This window comes from Eleginops maclovinus, chromosome 10 (assembly GCF_036324505.1).
Source record: "Eleginops maclovinus isolate JMC-PN-2008 ecotype Puerto Natales chromosome 10, JC_Emac_rtc_rv5, whole genome shotgun sequence".
Taxonomy (NCBI): domain Eukaryota; kingdom Metazoa; phylum Chordata; class Actinopteri; order Perciformes; family Eleginopidae; genus Eleginops; species Eleginops maclovinus.
The window spans coordinates 12,110,603-12,124,682 of NC_086358.1; the positions used below are offsets into that span (position 1 = coordinate 12,110,603).

The 14,080-nt window shown below is 42.5% G+C and overlaps 1 protein-coding gene across 3 annotated transcripts in view; it reads right to left on the bottom strand.

Moving 5' to 3' along the window:
* Positions 1-14,080, bottom strand: part of usp54b (ubiquitin specific peptidase 54b) — a 56,095-nt gene that overhangs the window by 13,720 nt on the left and 28,295 nt on the right. For all 3 annotated transcript variants that reach the window (XR_010166553.1, XM_063892499.1, XM_063892500.1), the window contains 6 exons: positions 9,062-9,167; positions 5,838-5,984; positions 2,481-2,630; positions 1,687-1,879; positions 1,278-1,460; positions 720-939 (listed from right to left, as the gene is read on the bottom strand). Coding sequence is in view for 2 of the 3 variants with exons in the window: in XM_063892499.1 (XP_063748569.1) it covers positions 720-939; positions 1,278-1,460; positions 1,687-1,879; positions 2,481-2,630; positions 5,838-5,984; positions 9,062-9,167 (999 nt within the window). In the remaining variant the exon portion in view is untranslated. The remainder of the gene's footprint in view (positions 1-719; positions 940-1,277; positions 1,461-1,686; positions 1,880-2,480; positions 2,631-5,837; positions 5,985-9,061; positions 9,168-14,080) is intronic.

Sequence of the window (14,080 nt, forward strand, 5' to 3'; positions counted from 1 at the left end):
CTGTGCTCAAGTGAGACAAATCTTTTTCATACTTCAAAGTCTTTTCTGTGTTTAAAGTACTTAAACTTAGGCATGGTTTAAAATGCAGGACTTTAACATATATAACATTGTTTGACCACTGTCATAATAAGTGTCTAATTATAGCAAGGTTATTGTGTCATGTGACTTGTCAGTGGACGAAATTGAAAGCATTACAGCGTTAGAGTGAGGAGATTTAGTTTTATCAGTCTGTTGTGTTGGAGTACAGAAAGTGAAGTTTAGTATTTGCTGATTTTGAAAATAAGACACAAGATTTCAGAACTTCTTTGACCCAGTGGACTTGTAGTGGACCAATTTGAATGCATTCTGCAGCGTACTCGCTCAATACTGGACCAATTGCAAAAATTCTCATCTCCTTTTTATTTCTTATACATAAAATCATGGGAAAATATGTGCCAGGTTGGGAAATACTGAAGTCCCCCAATAAAAAGAGGATCTGAATACTTTTATCACCGCAATAATTGAATGGTGTACTGATGTTAGCATACCTTAATATTCAGACATTTGAACATTTCAAATACAACTTTACACAGTTTTAATGTGATTCAAGATGGTCTTGAGTTCCTGTGTGTGTGTGTGTGTGTGTGTGTGTGTGTGTGTGTGTGTGTGTGTGTGTGTGTGTGTGTGTGTGTGTGTGTGTGTGTGTGTGTGTGTGTGTGTGTGCGTCAGCAGTGCAGTACCTGGACTTGCTCTCACTGCTGGTGCTTTCATCCTCCCAGTGGGGGCCCCCAACCCCTCCCTCACAGCCCCCGACTCCTGACGAAGAGGAGGAGGACAGGGGACGAGACGAGGAGGAGGAAGAAGTGAGGGGCCGACGGGAGGAGAGGAGGAAGACGGCCGTTTCCTTGTACTCCTGCAGAGGAGGAGAGGGAGGACGGGGAGGACCCTCCACTGCTGACTCTGAACGTGGGAGAAGAAAGGCAGAACATGTAAATCCAATAACTTTTTTTATATATCCCACTGGGGGCCATTATGTAGGCAGCAGTGCTAGTAAATATGAGAATAACCAGTATGGAGGTGCATAACCTAAAGAGACTGCAGTGGAGAAACACAAAGCACTTCATTACCAATAATTGCTCTTACTTGTACCTCAAACAAGTACTGCGGTTTATTACTTTCTCCCCGAAAGCACTGCAGTCACTTGTGTGTTTGCAAAAGCTGCCAACAATGCTAACAATGTTTCCAGACTAAATAACTTGTATATGTAACTTTATAACTGGATATGAAAGCAGTTTTACCTCCAGCGTCGGCACCGTGCGGCGGTGTGCCAATGTCGTAATTACACACCACCGTAGTCTGGGATTCGCTGGAGAGGTGGCTTCCCGTGGACTGGTGGAGGGATCGACTACGGGAGGCACGGTGACTCGAGCTGTCCGTGGAAGAGTCGGTACGAGTGTCGCTGGATATGGACGGCTCCCGACCTGAGATAGAAAAAAAAAAGAGAGATTACCTTTTAGTTAATCCTGTATCTCCATATGTTTACAGTGAAAGGCAAAGAAAATAAATTCCAGCTCTGCAGTACAAAAGCAGAAGTTGGATTAAAGGCTTGAAGGTCAAGGCTTTAAATCTGTAACCTCACATGCCCCTGCAAAGATGACAAACACTGAGTAATCTGATCTGTAGCAGAGTGTGTCGTCTTTGCTGTACCAGAGTCTTCGCTGTCGTAACCGGCCTTGCTGCTGCAGTGCTGGAGCTCCAGCTGTGGGTTGGAGCTGGTACAGGGGTTGGGGCTCTCCTGCAGTATCACCGGCGTCCCACGGGGGTCAGCGTAGAGCAGCAGCAGGGGCTGATAGTGGCCTTTGATACAGCGAGACACCACGTCCTTCCACTTAGGGCCGATCTGGAGGTGCAGCAGGGCATCACACACACACAGAGACGTGCATAAACATACATAGGAAACCACACACAAGCATTCATAAAGAAAAACTATCTGTATTAGGATATAACATTACGCATATTCCGCCAAAACCAGAAGGTCAAACACACACTGTGCTGCTGTGTGTCCTTATTGATATCATATTATCACAGTTTTCCATTAGCTCAATAACCTAAAATGACAAAGTGTACCCTGGGACTGATAAAAGGGTCAAGGACACTTTATATCATACTTTGACACAAACAGACCTGGCTCTCCTCAATACTGTATATCCTTTCCCAGCCTTATAGAAGATAAATCATGAAGTACTGCACCATAAGACCAGTTCTAGTGCTTAAACCTGCGGCAAGATTAAAACAAAGGCTTGGATTAAACATTTAAACACATAATCAATCGCGAGCCGCCCCCGCTGACCATGCAGCACAGGAACTAACACACAGCGTAGTTCTTGTCATTGCTGCTGCACTCGCAGGACTGCAGAATCTCACAACTGGAGATGCAGCAGATAGTGTAACAGCACGCCCTTCCCTGTGTTGCAGCATGCAGCCTCCAAACTGTGTCTCACCTCTTTGACTTGGGCGTCGTCGAAGTACATCCACTTGCGTATCTTGGTCTGGAAGAAGAAGGTGGAGTAGTGCTTGCCGTAGTAGCACACCATGCCCACCAAGTAGAGCTCCGCCTGGCGAGCCCTCTCCTCTGTCACACGGTAGAACAACTACAGAGAGAGAGAGAGAGAGGAGAGAGGGGAGGAGACAGGGAGGGAGGGAGGGATGCAGGGAAGAGAGGTGTGCAGTGGGGGGGGAGATATAGACAGGGGAGATAATGTTAATACAAGCACATTTTTGCTCACCTACAGTATACAGTTATCCCTCACACAACCGCTCTCTCATTGTATACTGTACATAAGGCACAGTGATACATATCTATACTGCAGTCCAGTGATGAACACATCTCACACTAATGCTACTGCTTTGCCCATCTTACATAGGCAGATCAATGAGATAAAAGTTTGGGGTTTAAGAACATGATCTTCTGTATCATCCTATTTTATTGTGTTCCGTTTTGCCCTTTATTCACATGCTGCTGCAAAGCATATCCTTACTCACTACTCTAGGAATGCAACCAACAACTACTCTAATTATGGATCACCTTTTTAAGTCTTCCTCATAAGTTTACACACAATGTCCATAAATAAAAGTAACTTCTTTTAAATTTCCCAACATTTTGGAATAGGCATGCTCTGATCTTTTTTGTTGAATAGTATCAGTATCAAAAGTATTGATCCTTCTTTTGTTTACGTTGTGCATTAACTTCAATGTTGAATGTGTTAAATAAAAGAGGGTCGGACATATTGTGTTTTCCTTTTTTTTTATTCAACAAGCACTTGTTTAGCATACTGCAAGCAGAAGAACTTTGTTAATGTTTTCTCCAAAAATGTTCAACCATATTGCATTTCTTCCTCATATCCTGCAGCCAGACAGTACTTACAATCTAAAAACTCATGGACGTTCGATAAACGACCATACAAAAATCCTCATATTTTAGAAGTTGTAACCAGAAAGTGCTCAGCATTTCTGCTTGATAAATGACCTAATGTTATCTATTTATTATAAAAGATTAATCGTTTCAGGAGTGCAACAATCTAATGGAGGGGAGATATAACACGAAAGTGTACCAGGGGAGCAGAGGAGAGAGAAAGCTGAGGAAAGACAAAGAGAGAAAGGGAAAGCAGTGGAAGAGGATGACGACGATTCAGGAGGCAGATGGATTCACTTCCGCTGATTTGATCGCGTAGACAAAAGCAGAGAATGCGATAGATTGTGCCTCCGATTTGTATTTGACAACTAGCTTCATCTCGCAACCGCGGGATGATAACGAGGGGAAGCGGCAGCGGGCGGAGAGGGAAGATAGAAGATAGAGGGCAGAACTTGACTCATTGTAACACAGTCATATTCAATGATCCATTATTCATGGATATCACTTCAGAATGCGTCTGGAGATGTTACAGTGGCATTAAAATGCATCAACATTACTCAGTCATGACACAGAGTATCAGGGGTCGTGTGTGTGTGTGTGTGTGTGTGTGTGTGTGTGTGTGTGTGTGTGTGTGTGTGAGAGACGTGTGAAAGCAGAAGCTCTAAGAGAGTGATGGATGTCAGGTGTTCCATTGTGTCGCGTGTGTTAGAATTTGTCATATTCTCGTTTGCTGGCCTCTGACGCATGCATGTCATTAAGCGTGTATTTCAGTGTTGCACATTTACACAACTGCACTTACATTATATGTGCGTCTTTTGAATGTGTTTTTATCTGACTGCTGGACCACAAGTGTGTGTTTGAACATTGCACCACATCAGAGTTGCAAAGACCCAAGTTAAGTTTCTGGTTTTGTTACGTAAGAGAGGAAATATATATATAAAACGTACTTTTTGCTGCGTGTGCAAATCCATCAGGGTTTCTGGAGTTCCAACTAACCCACAAACTATGAGATAAGATTTTTTTTCCAGCGTGCCTGAGTCATCAAGCCATCAGATTTATATCCCCTTCCTATGTCACTATATGACGTACATGACTGTATATGTATGTCAAGCGTTAAGCTCTCACCAGAGGGGAGAGTTCAGCCATGTGCCAACGGAGGGCTGTTGTTGAGCGTGGATCAGCATCTATTTGAATATTTAACGATCTACTTTATAAATAAATACTAGCGTTACTGTGTAGCTGAGTTGCTGCAATATAAAATGAATAGCATGGCCGGCTGACACAAAAGTTATGGTGCCTTAAAAAAAGTTTGTGTCCAAGTTATTACAAGAAGAGCCGTCTTGAGGTCCTGTCATTGAATATGTTATAGAAAGCCCTGTCTATGTTGCACATTTGTTATGTAGAAGACACATTTTTTACTCTTTGCCTTCCACTAAATGACAGGCAGGAACAAAATTGCATTGCCACATCAGAATTCATTGCCACTCATCACGATTCATCACTTAAACTTTACATATCACATAGCCTGCGGTACTTGACTTCCCACACAGAAAATATGTAATAAGTAAGAGTAAGCTTAAAGCCTAGGGGAAAAAAGGATTGTAATCTGGTTTAGGAGGTTAAAAGATTTCTAAACATTTCTAGAGGGGGTCATCTCGCAGACTGGCCCATGTTACTACAGTGAATGCAGCAAACAATATTCTCAGATGCCTTGTGGATCAAACCCAACCCAAACATATGAGTACAATGAGTAGCATTTGATCCACAGAAGCACCTGGACTCTTTAATAATTTCTGCTTGGTCGTCTTGGAACACGACAGAGATTCAAAATACATTTTTTTCTTTTTAAATACATTGATAGCCATTGGTTTGATTTATATAGGGTTTTTTTAATTGATTTTTCTAATAAATAAAAGATAACATTTCTGAAATACCTGCAACGGTTTAAATTGAACCAAAAAACAACGACGTTTAGGTTTTTGTATGTCAATAAGATATAATAATATGCACTAAGACTAAATAAAAATAATATTTTGCAGGTGTTTACATATACAAACATTTGTATTTTGCTCAGTGGTTTCTGTAGATGTTGTAGGATTTCCAGAAACTATAAATGTTAAATAATTAAATAAAAACTGTGGCATGATATTTTATTTTGGAATGGTGGAGCACATGACTTTCCTAGAATACTTCTGACAATCGGCCGAGGGTGCAGTCCTGACAACTACAAACAAACCTTGGTCTCGAGTCTTTTCAATTACTAATTTCATTTATTATTTTATTTGTATTTATGTCAGTGTTTGAGTGTACGTGCTTGGCTGCTCTCATTGACATGCGTAACATATGCTAATGTGTGTAATGACTGTATTTATGTGTGTGTGTGTGTGTGTGTGTGTGTGTGTGTGTGTGTGTGTGTGTGTGTTTGGTGTGTTTGTGGCCCCCTTACATCTCCCAGACGCAGGCAGGTTCCCAGGCTGTGTATGACATCCTCTGCCAGGTCAGAGTGGTCAGAGTCCCACACCAGCCCAATGGACACGATCTCCGGGGAGTTCATCAGCACCCGGCGGATACGCAGCACCTCCCCACAGTTACTCTGGGAGGGAGAGAGGGAGAGAGAGGAGGTGCGTGTGATCAAGCAGGTTTATTCATCCTGTTTTAGAGTGTGACAGTGGTCGCTAAAACCATCCCTTTATTTGGCAGCGATTGCATGCAGATACACACAGGGATAAATTGAGAATGAGGTTGAGAGATAAAAGGCAGGAGAAGGGAGACCATGAGAGACTTGTAAGAGGGGAGGACAGAGGAAAGCGTCGCTGTGCTGAGTTGTATTTGTCCCTTGAGCCTTCTGTTGAGTTCAGAACCGTGTGTTCTGAATCCTTCCTTTGAGTTATGACCCACCGCAGAGCTGGTGCACAAACACACACAGACACACAGACACACAGACACATAGACACACACACACACACACACACACACACACACACAGTGTTGGCAGAGTGGGCTCGGAAACAGCCTGAGAACACCCTGGCAACCACACATTTTGCCAACCACAACACTCTCACACACACACACAGAGCCCTGCCTTTGTGGGCTGCATGCTGTGTTGCGCTGGCACAGAGATGGCAGGAAGGTATTTTGCCAGGGTCTGCTTCTAAATTCAGCCAAAACAGCAGAGCACCGAGACACAGGCTATCCGCTAGCTGAGGACACGAAGCCTCAGTTAGCTCTCACTGCTTGGAACAGCCGCTGACAATCTCACTCATCATCACATGAACGTATAAACAGATCTGCTCTGCTTCATTATACAACGATGATCAGTGTGGTCTCATCTCCAAGTGTTTTTTTACTTCCCTTTTCTTGCTGTGGCCATGCAGGCCTTTCCAGGAGAGAGAGAGTTATATAACAGTGCTGCTGGTCAAAGGATGCTGTAGGTTTGCAGAATACTGATTGTGGCATACGACTCCACACAGCACCGACATAAAGAGACAGCAGGAGGAGGCCCTCACCTACACAGAGGTGCTATGAACACATACTATATGTACTTATTGTTTGGATCTGGGAGATCAACAACAGTTCAGCCAGATTATCTAAATCTATTTGTTTGAAGCGAAAAAAGTAATTAAAAGGGGCCTTCTTTTGCTTGGAGGTTTTTTCCTTTCCTGAAGTGTGTTTTGTAGGTTTTTGTTTATTTCAATGGTCTGCAAAGGCTAAAACCCCAATGTTCCCTCCAGAGGGAGTTTTTCTCCCACACACTCACCTGGTGCCTGAAACACCTTGATTGGACTCCTTTGCTTAGCTTTTATTCTGGCAAGTGCTCTAACACATTGTACATGATAGGCTAAGGGGCGGGACATTTCTAAGTGGTAGACCAATCACAACAGTGCCTGCCAGCTAACCAATCAGAGCAGATCAGGGAAGAGGGGTAAAAGAGGGGCTGCAGCACAGGCAGTATGAGAAAAATAAAGACCTTTTTGAACATTAAAGCATGTAAACATATCCCAGTAGAGGCAAAAAATACAAATATAAACATGAAAATGCTTTTATCTCCCTCAGTTCAACGGAAAACATCTTACTTTAATTCCTTTTACATTTATTTGACAGCTAGAGCTACTAATATCTTTGCAGAGTTCATGGTTAAAGCATATCAGTCAGTTTATGAAATATGATGCACTGTTGAAGATTAAAATACACATCATAATATAAAGTAACCTAGATCAGATCAGCCTCAAGCATTTTCTCTCTTTCTTTCACTTCCATATTTTTACCTTGAGCACCTGGAGCATTTCAAAACAATCCCAGCTGTCCTTAGAATCAGATTTTTATCCTATTAATATAACCTACATCTTATGAAATGCTAAATCCTTATTGGTTTACAATTATATATGACATTACTTTATTAAAAAAACCACCCTGCCTCTTTTAAAACAACAAGAGGAACACAGACAAAGAAAAAAAAAAGCAGAAATCTTTGATGTGAAATAAATACAATTCTTATAATTTAGGCCAAATATTAATCAGAGTAAGAAAATATTTGGGAACAAATGATTTCACGCTTTTTAATAAAATATTTCCCCATTTTAAATGTAGCTACTTTATAAAGTGGTAAAACATAAACAAAATCTTCCACTACAGCATCTATATATTAAATAGATTAAACACATATGATCTTACTTTAAATAACTGTAAAATTAAACTCTAGAACTTCACTTGAGAGGCTTCGGTCATCTCTGTTGCACAAAGCAAATATCCTCACAGTCTACAGTATCTCCCAGCAGTCTCGCTCCCATCCAAATACCCTCACTTTGTTTGAGCAAAGCCCAATGTGGTATTAACGAAAGATCAGCGCTGCAAGTGCTGGAAGATAAACAGAGGTGACACTCCCGCAGGACTGCGCACACAACACCAGCATTTGGCCCGTGAACGATGTAAAAGTGTGTGTTGGTGGAGCTGCAGCTGTGTGAAGCGGCCCGGCTGAAGAGGCTCTTTGTGTGGACGCTTTGGCAGAGAGCGCGGCACAGCACCTTCCCATGTGGCAGCACAACATAACCCTGCAAAACAAAGGCATCCTACACCTCTGTCTCTCTGCCTCTCTACAGAACAGGAGAACATGTATCTAAAGCTCATCGTTTTTGTTTTGTTTAGCTGATTTTCACTCAAAAATGCCCACAGGAAGAGTATTTTTAAAGCGATTGTTCCCAGAACAACCAAATGTTCTTTTGTATTGTTCTGCAAGACAATGATGATCATTACTGTAAAGGAGGGCGATGAAGAAAACTCAGAAAAAGCTTCTGGTAATAGAAAGTGGAAAGAGAAATGATAAGAAAATTGGCTGCTGATTAACACCGAACCAAAAAGTAGGGGCAAATACAAAAACAAAAAATGATTATTCTACAACTACCAACCAACCAACTACGCTGCAAATTATATTTTAAAATGAGATTATAACCCGGCTTTTTGCATCTTCCAATTTTCTGGAAACAAGACATTTTCTAATTTTACATATTGGATGACACACAAAAAAAAAAAGTTCTGAAGTTCTGTTTACTGTGTGCACATTGAAAAGTGTGACTGTGTGTGTGTGTGTGTGTGTGTGTGTGTGTGTGTGTGTGTGTGTGTGTGTGCGTGCGTGCGTGCGTGCGTGCGTGCGTGCGTGCGTGCATGTGCTCTCACAGGGCAGTTGCGCAGGTCTCCCATGTTGCTGGCATTGCGGAGTAGCTCTCCGAACATGTCCGGTGTGGCTTTCTCTCTGCACTCCAGCATCCTCACCGCTTGGTTACTGCAGAACGGAACAAACACACACACAGCATTTTTTAAAACTCGCTCCGTTTTTTCACTGTTTCGATACCGTACAGTAATTTGCAGGCAATTGTTTCATTTCCTTTGGTATTCCTGGCTGAATATCTGTTGAAAATATATTAATTCTATGGTGTGTTGTTCATTTGGCTTTGCATATTGCTTAGGCAACTATTCTCACACATGTTCAGTCCCGCAGTCTCATCTGCTTTAATAAAAGGATATAAAGTGAAGGGAAATAAATGAAAGAAAATCTAGATTATACAATTATTAAGGCCGAGAAAAAGTTTCATTTTGAGCAAGTTGTGTAATATTGTGTGACAGATTATGATCTTTGACCTTCCTAAAGCAGTCTTGCTAAATGATCATTTCCCCTCGAGGAGCAATAACAGAACAGAAACATTATTTTTATTAAAATTCATCTACAGCTTGCATAATTTGCTGAAAAAAAAGCTTTGCTTGTCAAACAAAGCTGTGTTTGAGACAATCTCCTTCAGCCAGGCTTAATGATACTTTAACACTGAGTGTAGGAGCCTAAATGCAGTTTGTTGGTGTTTTGATACACTCATGGGAGGAGTTTCCGGGGTTAATCTGGGGTCAGTCAGGAAATGCAAGAGTGGAGCCACACAGTTTTTTGACCTCTCTCATTCTCTCTCGATCTTTGGATAAACTGTATAACTTTGTAAAAAGACATTCTTTTCTGTGCTTATTTTTCTTGAATTGAAGTAAACGGTTGAATTTACCGAGTTGTCCTGTGGATTCTTTGATTTGGATTACGACGAGGGAGATTGTTACGAGCGTCAAGCTAAAGCTTCATTCACTGGAAAGCTACATTAGTCAAAAAACTAGCTCTGCATGGATTAACGCTACTGGAATTTGGAACGGCTTGACTCGAAACGGATAACGAAAGAAGGAACTTTGCACTGACTTCACGGTGGTATTGAGAAGATAATTCAACAAACTGTAAGTTTTATCTGCCTTTGCTCTGCCGCGGATCGCTAATCGACGCTACTCTATGAGGACGGCAGTGAAGTGCATGCGCGTGCCGTGCCCGTCGTTCGGCTGAATGACGAAGTGGAACGGATTTCAAGCGTAACGCTCACTCTGCGGTGCTTCGACATTTTTACCAAGTAGGCTAAGTGTGGAAAATTCAGCTTGTTATGGATGAACAAGACAGTGGAAAACGAACAGTAAAAATGACTGAGAAGGCTGTAGAGGAACGCAAGGCTAGACAAATCCAAGCACGCAAATGCAAGCTGTCCCAGCTAACTAGCATGATAAAGCAAATTGAGCAATTAATGGAAGACGATGCAAATGTCGACACTGTAAAAAATAAATTGCGTGTTGACTTTAGTATTTTGCATCAAGAGTTGTCCAACCTAAATTCTGGTTTGCAACAATTCATGGATGAGGACCAATATGCTGATAATCAAAAGAATTGGTTTGATCCTAAAGATAAATCAATGGATGATTTCTTCTGGAAATGTGAGGAATGGATGAAAGAGGTCATGAAACGCTCAGTGCAGGCTGAAGAGTGTGATGAACAAGTAACACACACAGATAGGCCTACATCGTCAAAATCGACTACTAAACGTACAAGTAGACGCGGATCACTATTTGGAAGCGAGTGGTCAGCTTCTTCCTCAGTCAGAATAAAGGCAGAAATGGAGCGTGCATCTTTAAATGCAAAGGCTGCTGCTTTAAGGGAGAAGTTGGCCATAGAAAAGGAAGAAGCAGATTGGCATGCAGAAAAGGGATACAGAGAAGCAGAGCACAAAAGAATAGAAGCCGCCATAAAGGCTAGAAAAGAAATGCATGAAATGCAGACTGCTCTTGCTGAGTCAGATGCAAAAATTGAAGTTTTGCAAAAATATGAATACACACAAGCAGGCACGAGCATCATTGACATTGATGAACAGGTTGGCGAAACAGAGGTAAAAACTACTTTTCAACTACCATTACAGCACGTCATAACTAATCCCGACGTTAAACCCATTCTTCAGCCAGCAATGCCTCAAAGAGCCTCAACTGCAAAAGACATGGAACTCAATCGTGGACCTGGGCTTGATAGTCTATGCAAGGCCATCTCTCAGCAAGTCAATGTGACAGAGTATCTTGTGAAGAATCACAACGCTTCATTACTTCCCCATCTCACTATTCCAATATTCAAGGGTGACCCGCTTGAATATAAATCCTTTATCAGATCTATTGAACATGGAGTTGAAGGCCGCACTGGCGACAATCGTGATCGCCTACAATTTTTGCTGCAGTACACAAGTGGACAACCGCACCACTTAGTTAAGAGCTGCATCCACATGGAACCCTCAGCAGGTTATGCTAAAGCAAAACAAATGCTGAAGGAGTTTTTCGGCGACGACTACAAGATAGCAGAAGCTTACATAAAGGAGGCTTTAGATTGGCAGACAATTAAGCCAGAAGATGGCGCTGCACTACAGTCCTTCGCATTATTCCTCACTGGATGCTCAAACACAATGACAGATATTAGCTACATGGAAGACTTGGATAACACAGCTAACATAAAGGCATTGGCTAACAAGCTTCCATACAGACTCAAAGAAACCTGGAGAAAGTCTGCCTGCGACCTACAAGAAAAAACAAAGAAAAGAGCGAAGTTCAAGGATTTCGTCAACTTTGTCAACAAGCAGGTTAGATATATGTTACACCCACTCTATGGAAACATAAAAGAAACCACCACAGGCATGAAAGACCCAGTCCGACCAAAACCACAATATGCCGAGACATTCAAACCCAAGAAGGTATTCACAACTGCCGTTGTTCCCGCCGGAATCGAAAACAAAGTCAAGATGGAAAACGACAAGCAAGCAACTTTAAAAACACAACCTGTCACAGTGGACGCAAACAGCAAGCCTTGTGTTTATTGCAAAGGAGAGCAACACAGCCTCACAGTCTGCAGAAAACTCAAGGGCAAGCCACACAAAGAGAAGATCGACTTCTTGAGACGCAAAGGTTTGTGTTTTGCATGTTTGAAACACGGTCACATGAGTAGCAGCTGCAAAGAGAAAGTTCAATGTGAAGAGTGCTCTCGACTGCATCCCACACTGCTGCACATGTACACTAAAGACTTGCAGGGAGAAACTGCAACAGAAAGTCGTGGACAACAATCTTTATCAAGTGCTCTTGTACAAATGACTGAAACTGTTGGCATCATTGGGGCCGGTAAGGAGGATTGTGTCCTTTCCATTATTCCAGTGTGTGTCAAGGCACAAAAAGGAACCAAGGCAGTGAGAACATATGCCTTTTTGGACCCAGGTAGCTCAGCTACTTTCGCTACAGAGTCACTGATAAACCAACTTAACATGAATGGACGCAATGTTAATATCTCGTTGCGTACTATGGGTAATGAATCTGTTGTGAACGCATGCATTGTCACTGGACTGGAAATCAGTAGTCTGGATGGCAACCAGTTTATTGAACTTTCAGAGGTGTATTCACAAAAACACATCCCTGTAACCAAAAATAATATCCCCCGCCAAGAGGATGTTAACAGTTGGCCTCACCTAAAGGAGGTGAAACTTCCCACTATCAAAGCTGGGGTTGGATTACTCATTGGAGCAAATGTTCCCAAGGCAATGGAGCCACTACAAGTGGTCAACAGCGTGGACGATGGACCATACGCCGTGAGAACAATATTAGGCTGGACTGTAAATGGACCGCTCAGGGGTGGAAGTGGTACAATGGAGACAAACAGATTGACAGAAGTCTTTGCTAATCGAATCTCAGTAGCTAAGCTAGAAGAGCTCTGGCAACTGCAGTTCAAGCAGGACTTTCCCGATGCCGGACAAGACGAGGATATCGAAATGTCCAAGGATGATCACAAGTTCGTCAACACAACTCTGAATCCCGCTGATCATGTCTCGAGAGGACAGACTGTTGAAGCATTCCTGACATGTGAAAGCTGGCTTTCAAGACCAAATTTCTTGCTTTGCTCACAAGATCAGTGGCCCAAGAATCCAGATCCTGGAATGCTGGACGTCAACGACCCAGAGGTCAAAAGAGTAGCTCAAGTACATGTCATTCAGGCTCAAGAGCCCAAAGATACAATGGACTATTGGATGACTCACTACTCATCCTGGACAAAGCTTAAACGTGCTGTTGCCTGGTTTCTGAAACTGAAAGACTTGCTCAAGGAACTGAAAGCAAAGAGAAAAGAACCAAACACTTTAAGTGGAGAAAGCAGAGTGAATCAGTTTAAGAAAACTTTTAAAGGAACACACCTAACCTGTGAAGGTTTGACTGAAGCAGAAAAAGAAATTGTGAAGTACTGTCAAAAGAAAAGTTTCAAAGAAGACTTGGCAACCCTGAAGAAGCATCAAAGGGTAAAGAAAGGCAGCTCACTTCATAAGCTGAATCCAGTACTTCAAGACGGAGTCATGAGAGTCGGCGGAAGGTTGAGCCGAGCAGCAATGCCGGATGATTCCAAACAGCAAGTCATCTTGCCAAAAGATTCGCACATCACAAGGCTGGTGCTGAGACATACTCATGAGATAACAGCTCACGCCGGAAGGAATCACATGTTAGCTCAACTGCGACAACGATTCTGGATCCCTGGAGCAAATGGAACCATCAGAAGGTTTTTGTCCAAGTGCATCACCTGTAAAAAATTACACGGAACTGCTGGCAAACAACTCATGGCGGATCTACCAAAATGCAGGGTCCTGCCCGACGATCCCCCATTCACAAGAGTCGGTGTCGACTACTTCGGCCCGTTCCTGGTGAAAAGAGGAAGAGGGCAAGTAAAGAGATACGGCGTCATCTTCACGTGTCTCGCCATACGAGCCGTACATCTAGAAGTTGCCTCTTCACTTGACACGGACGCGTGCCTCAACGCAATTAGAAGATTCCTTGCCAGAAGAG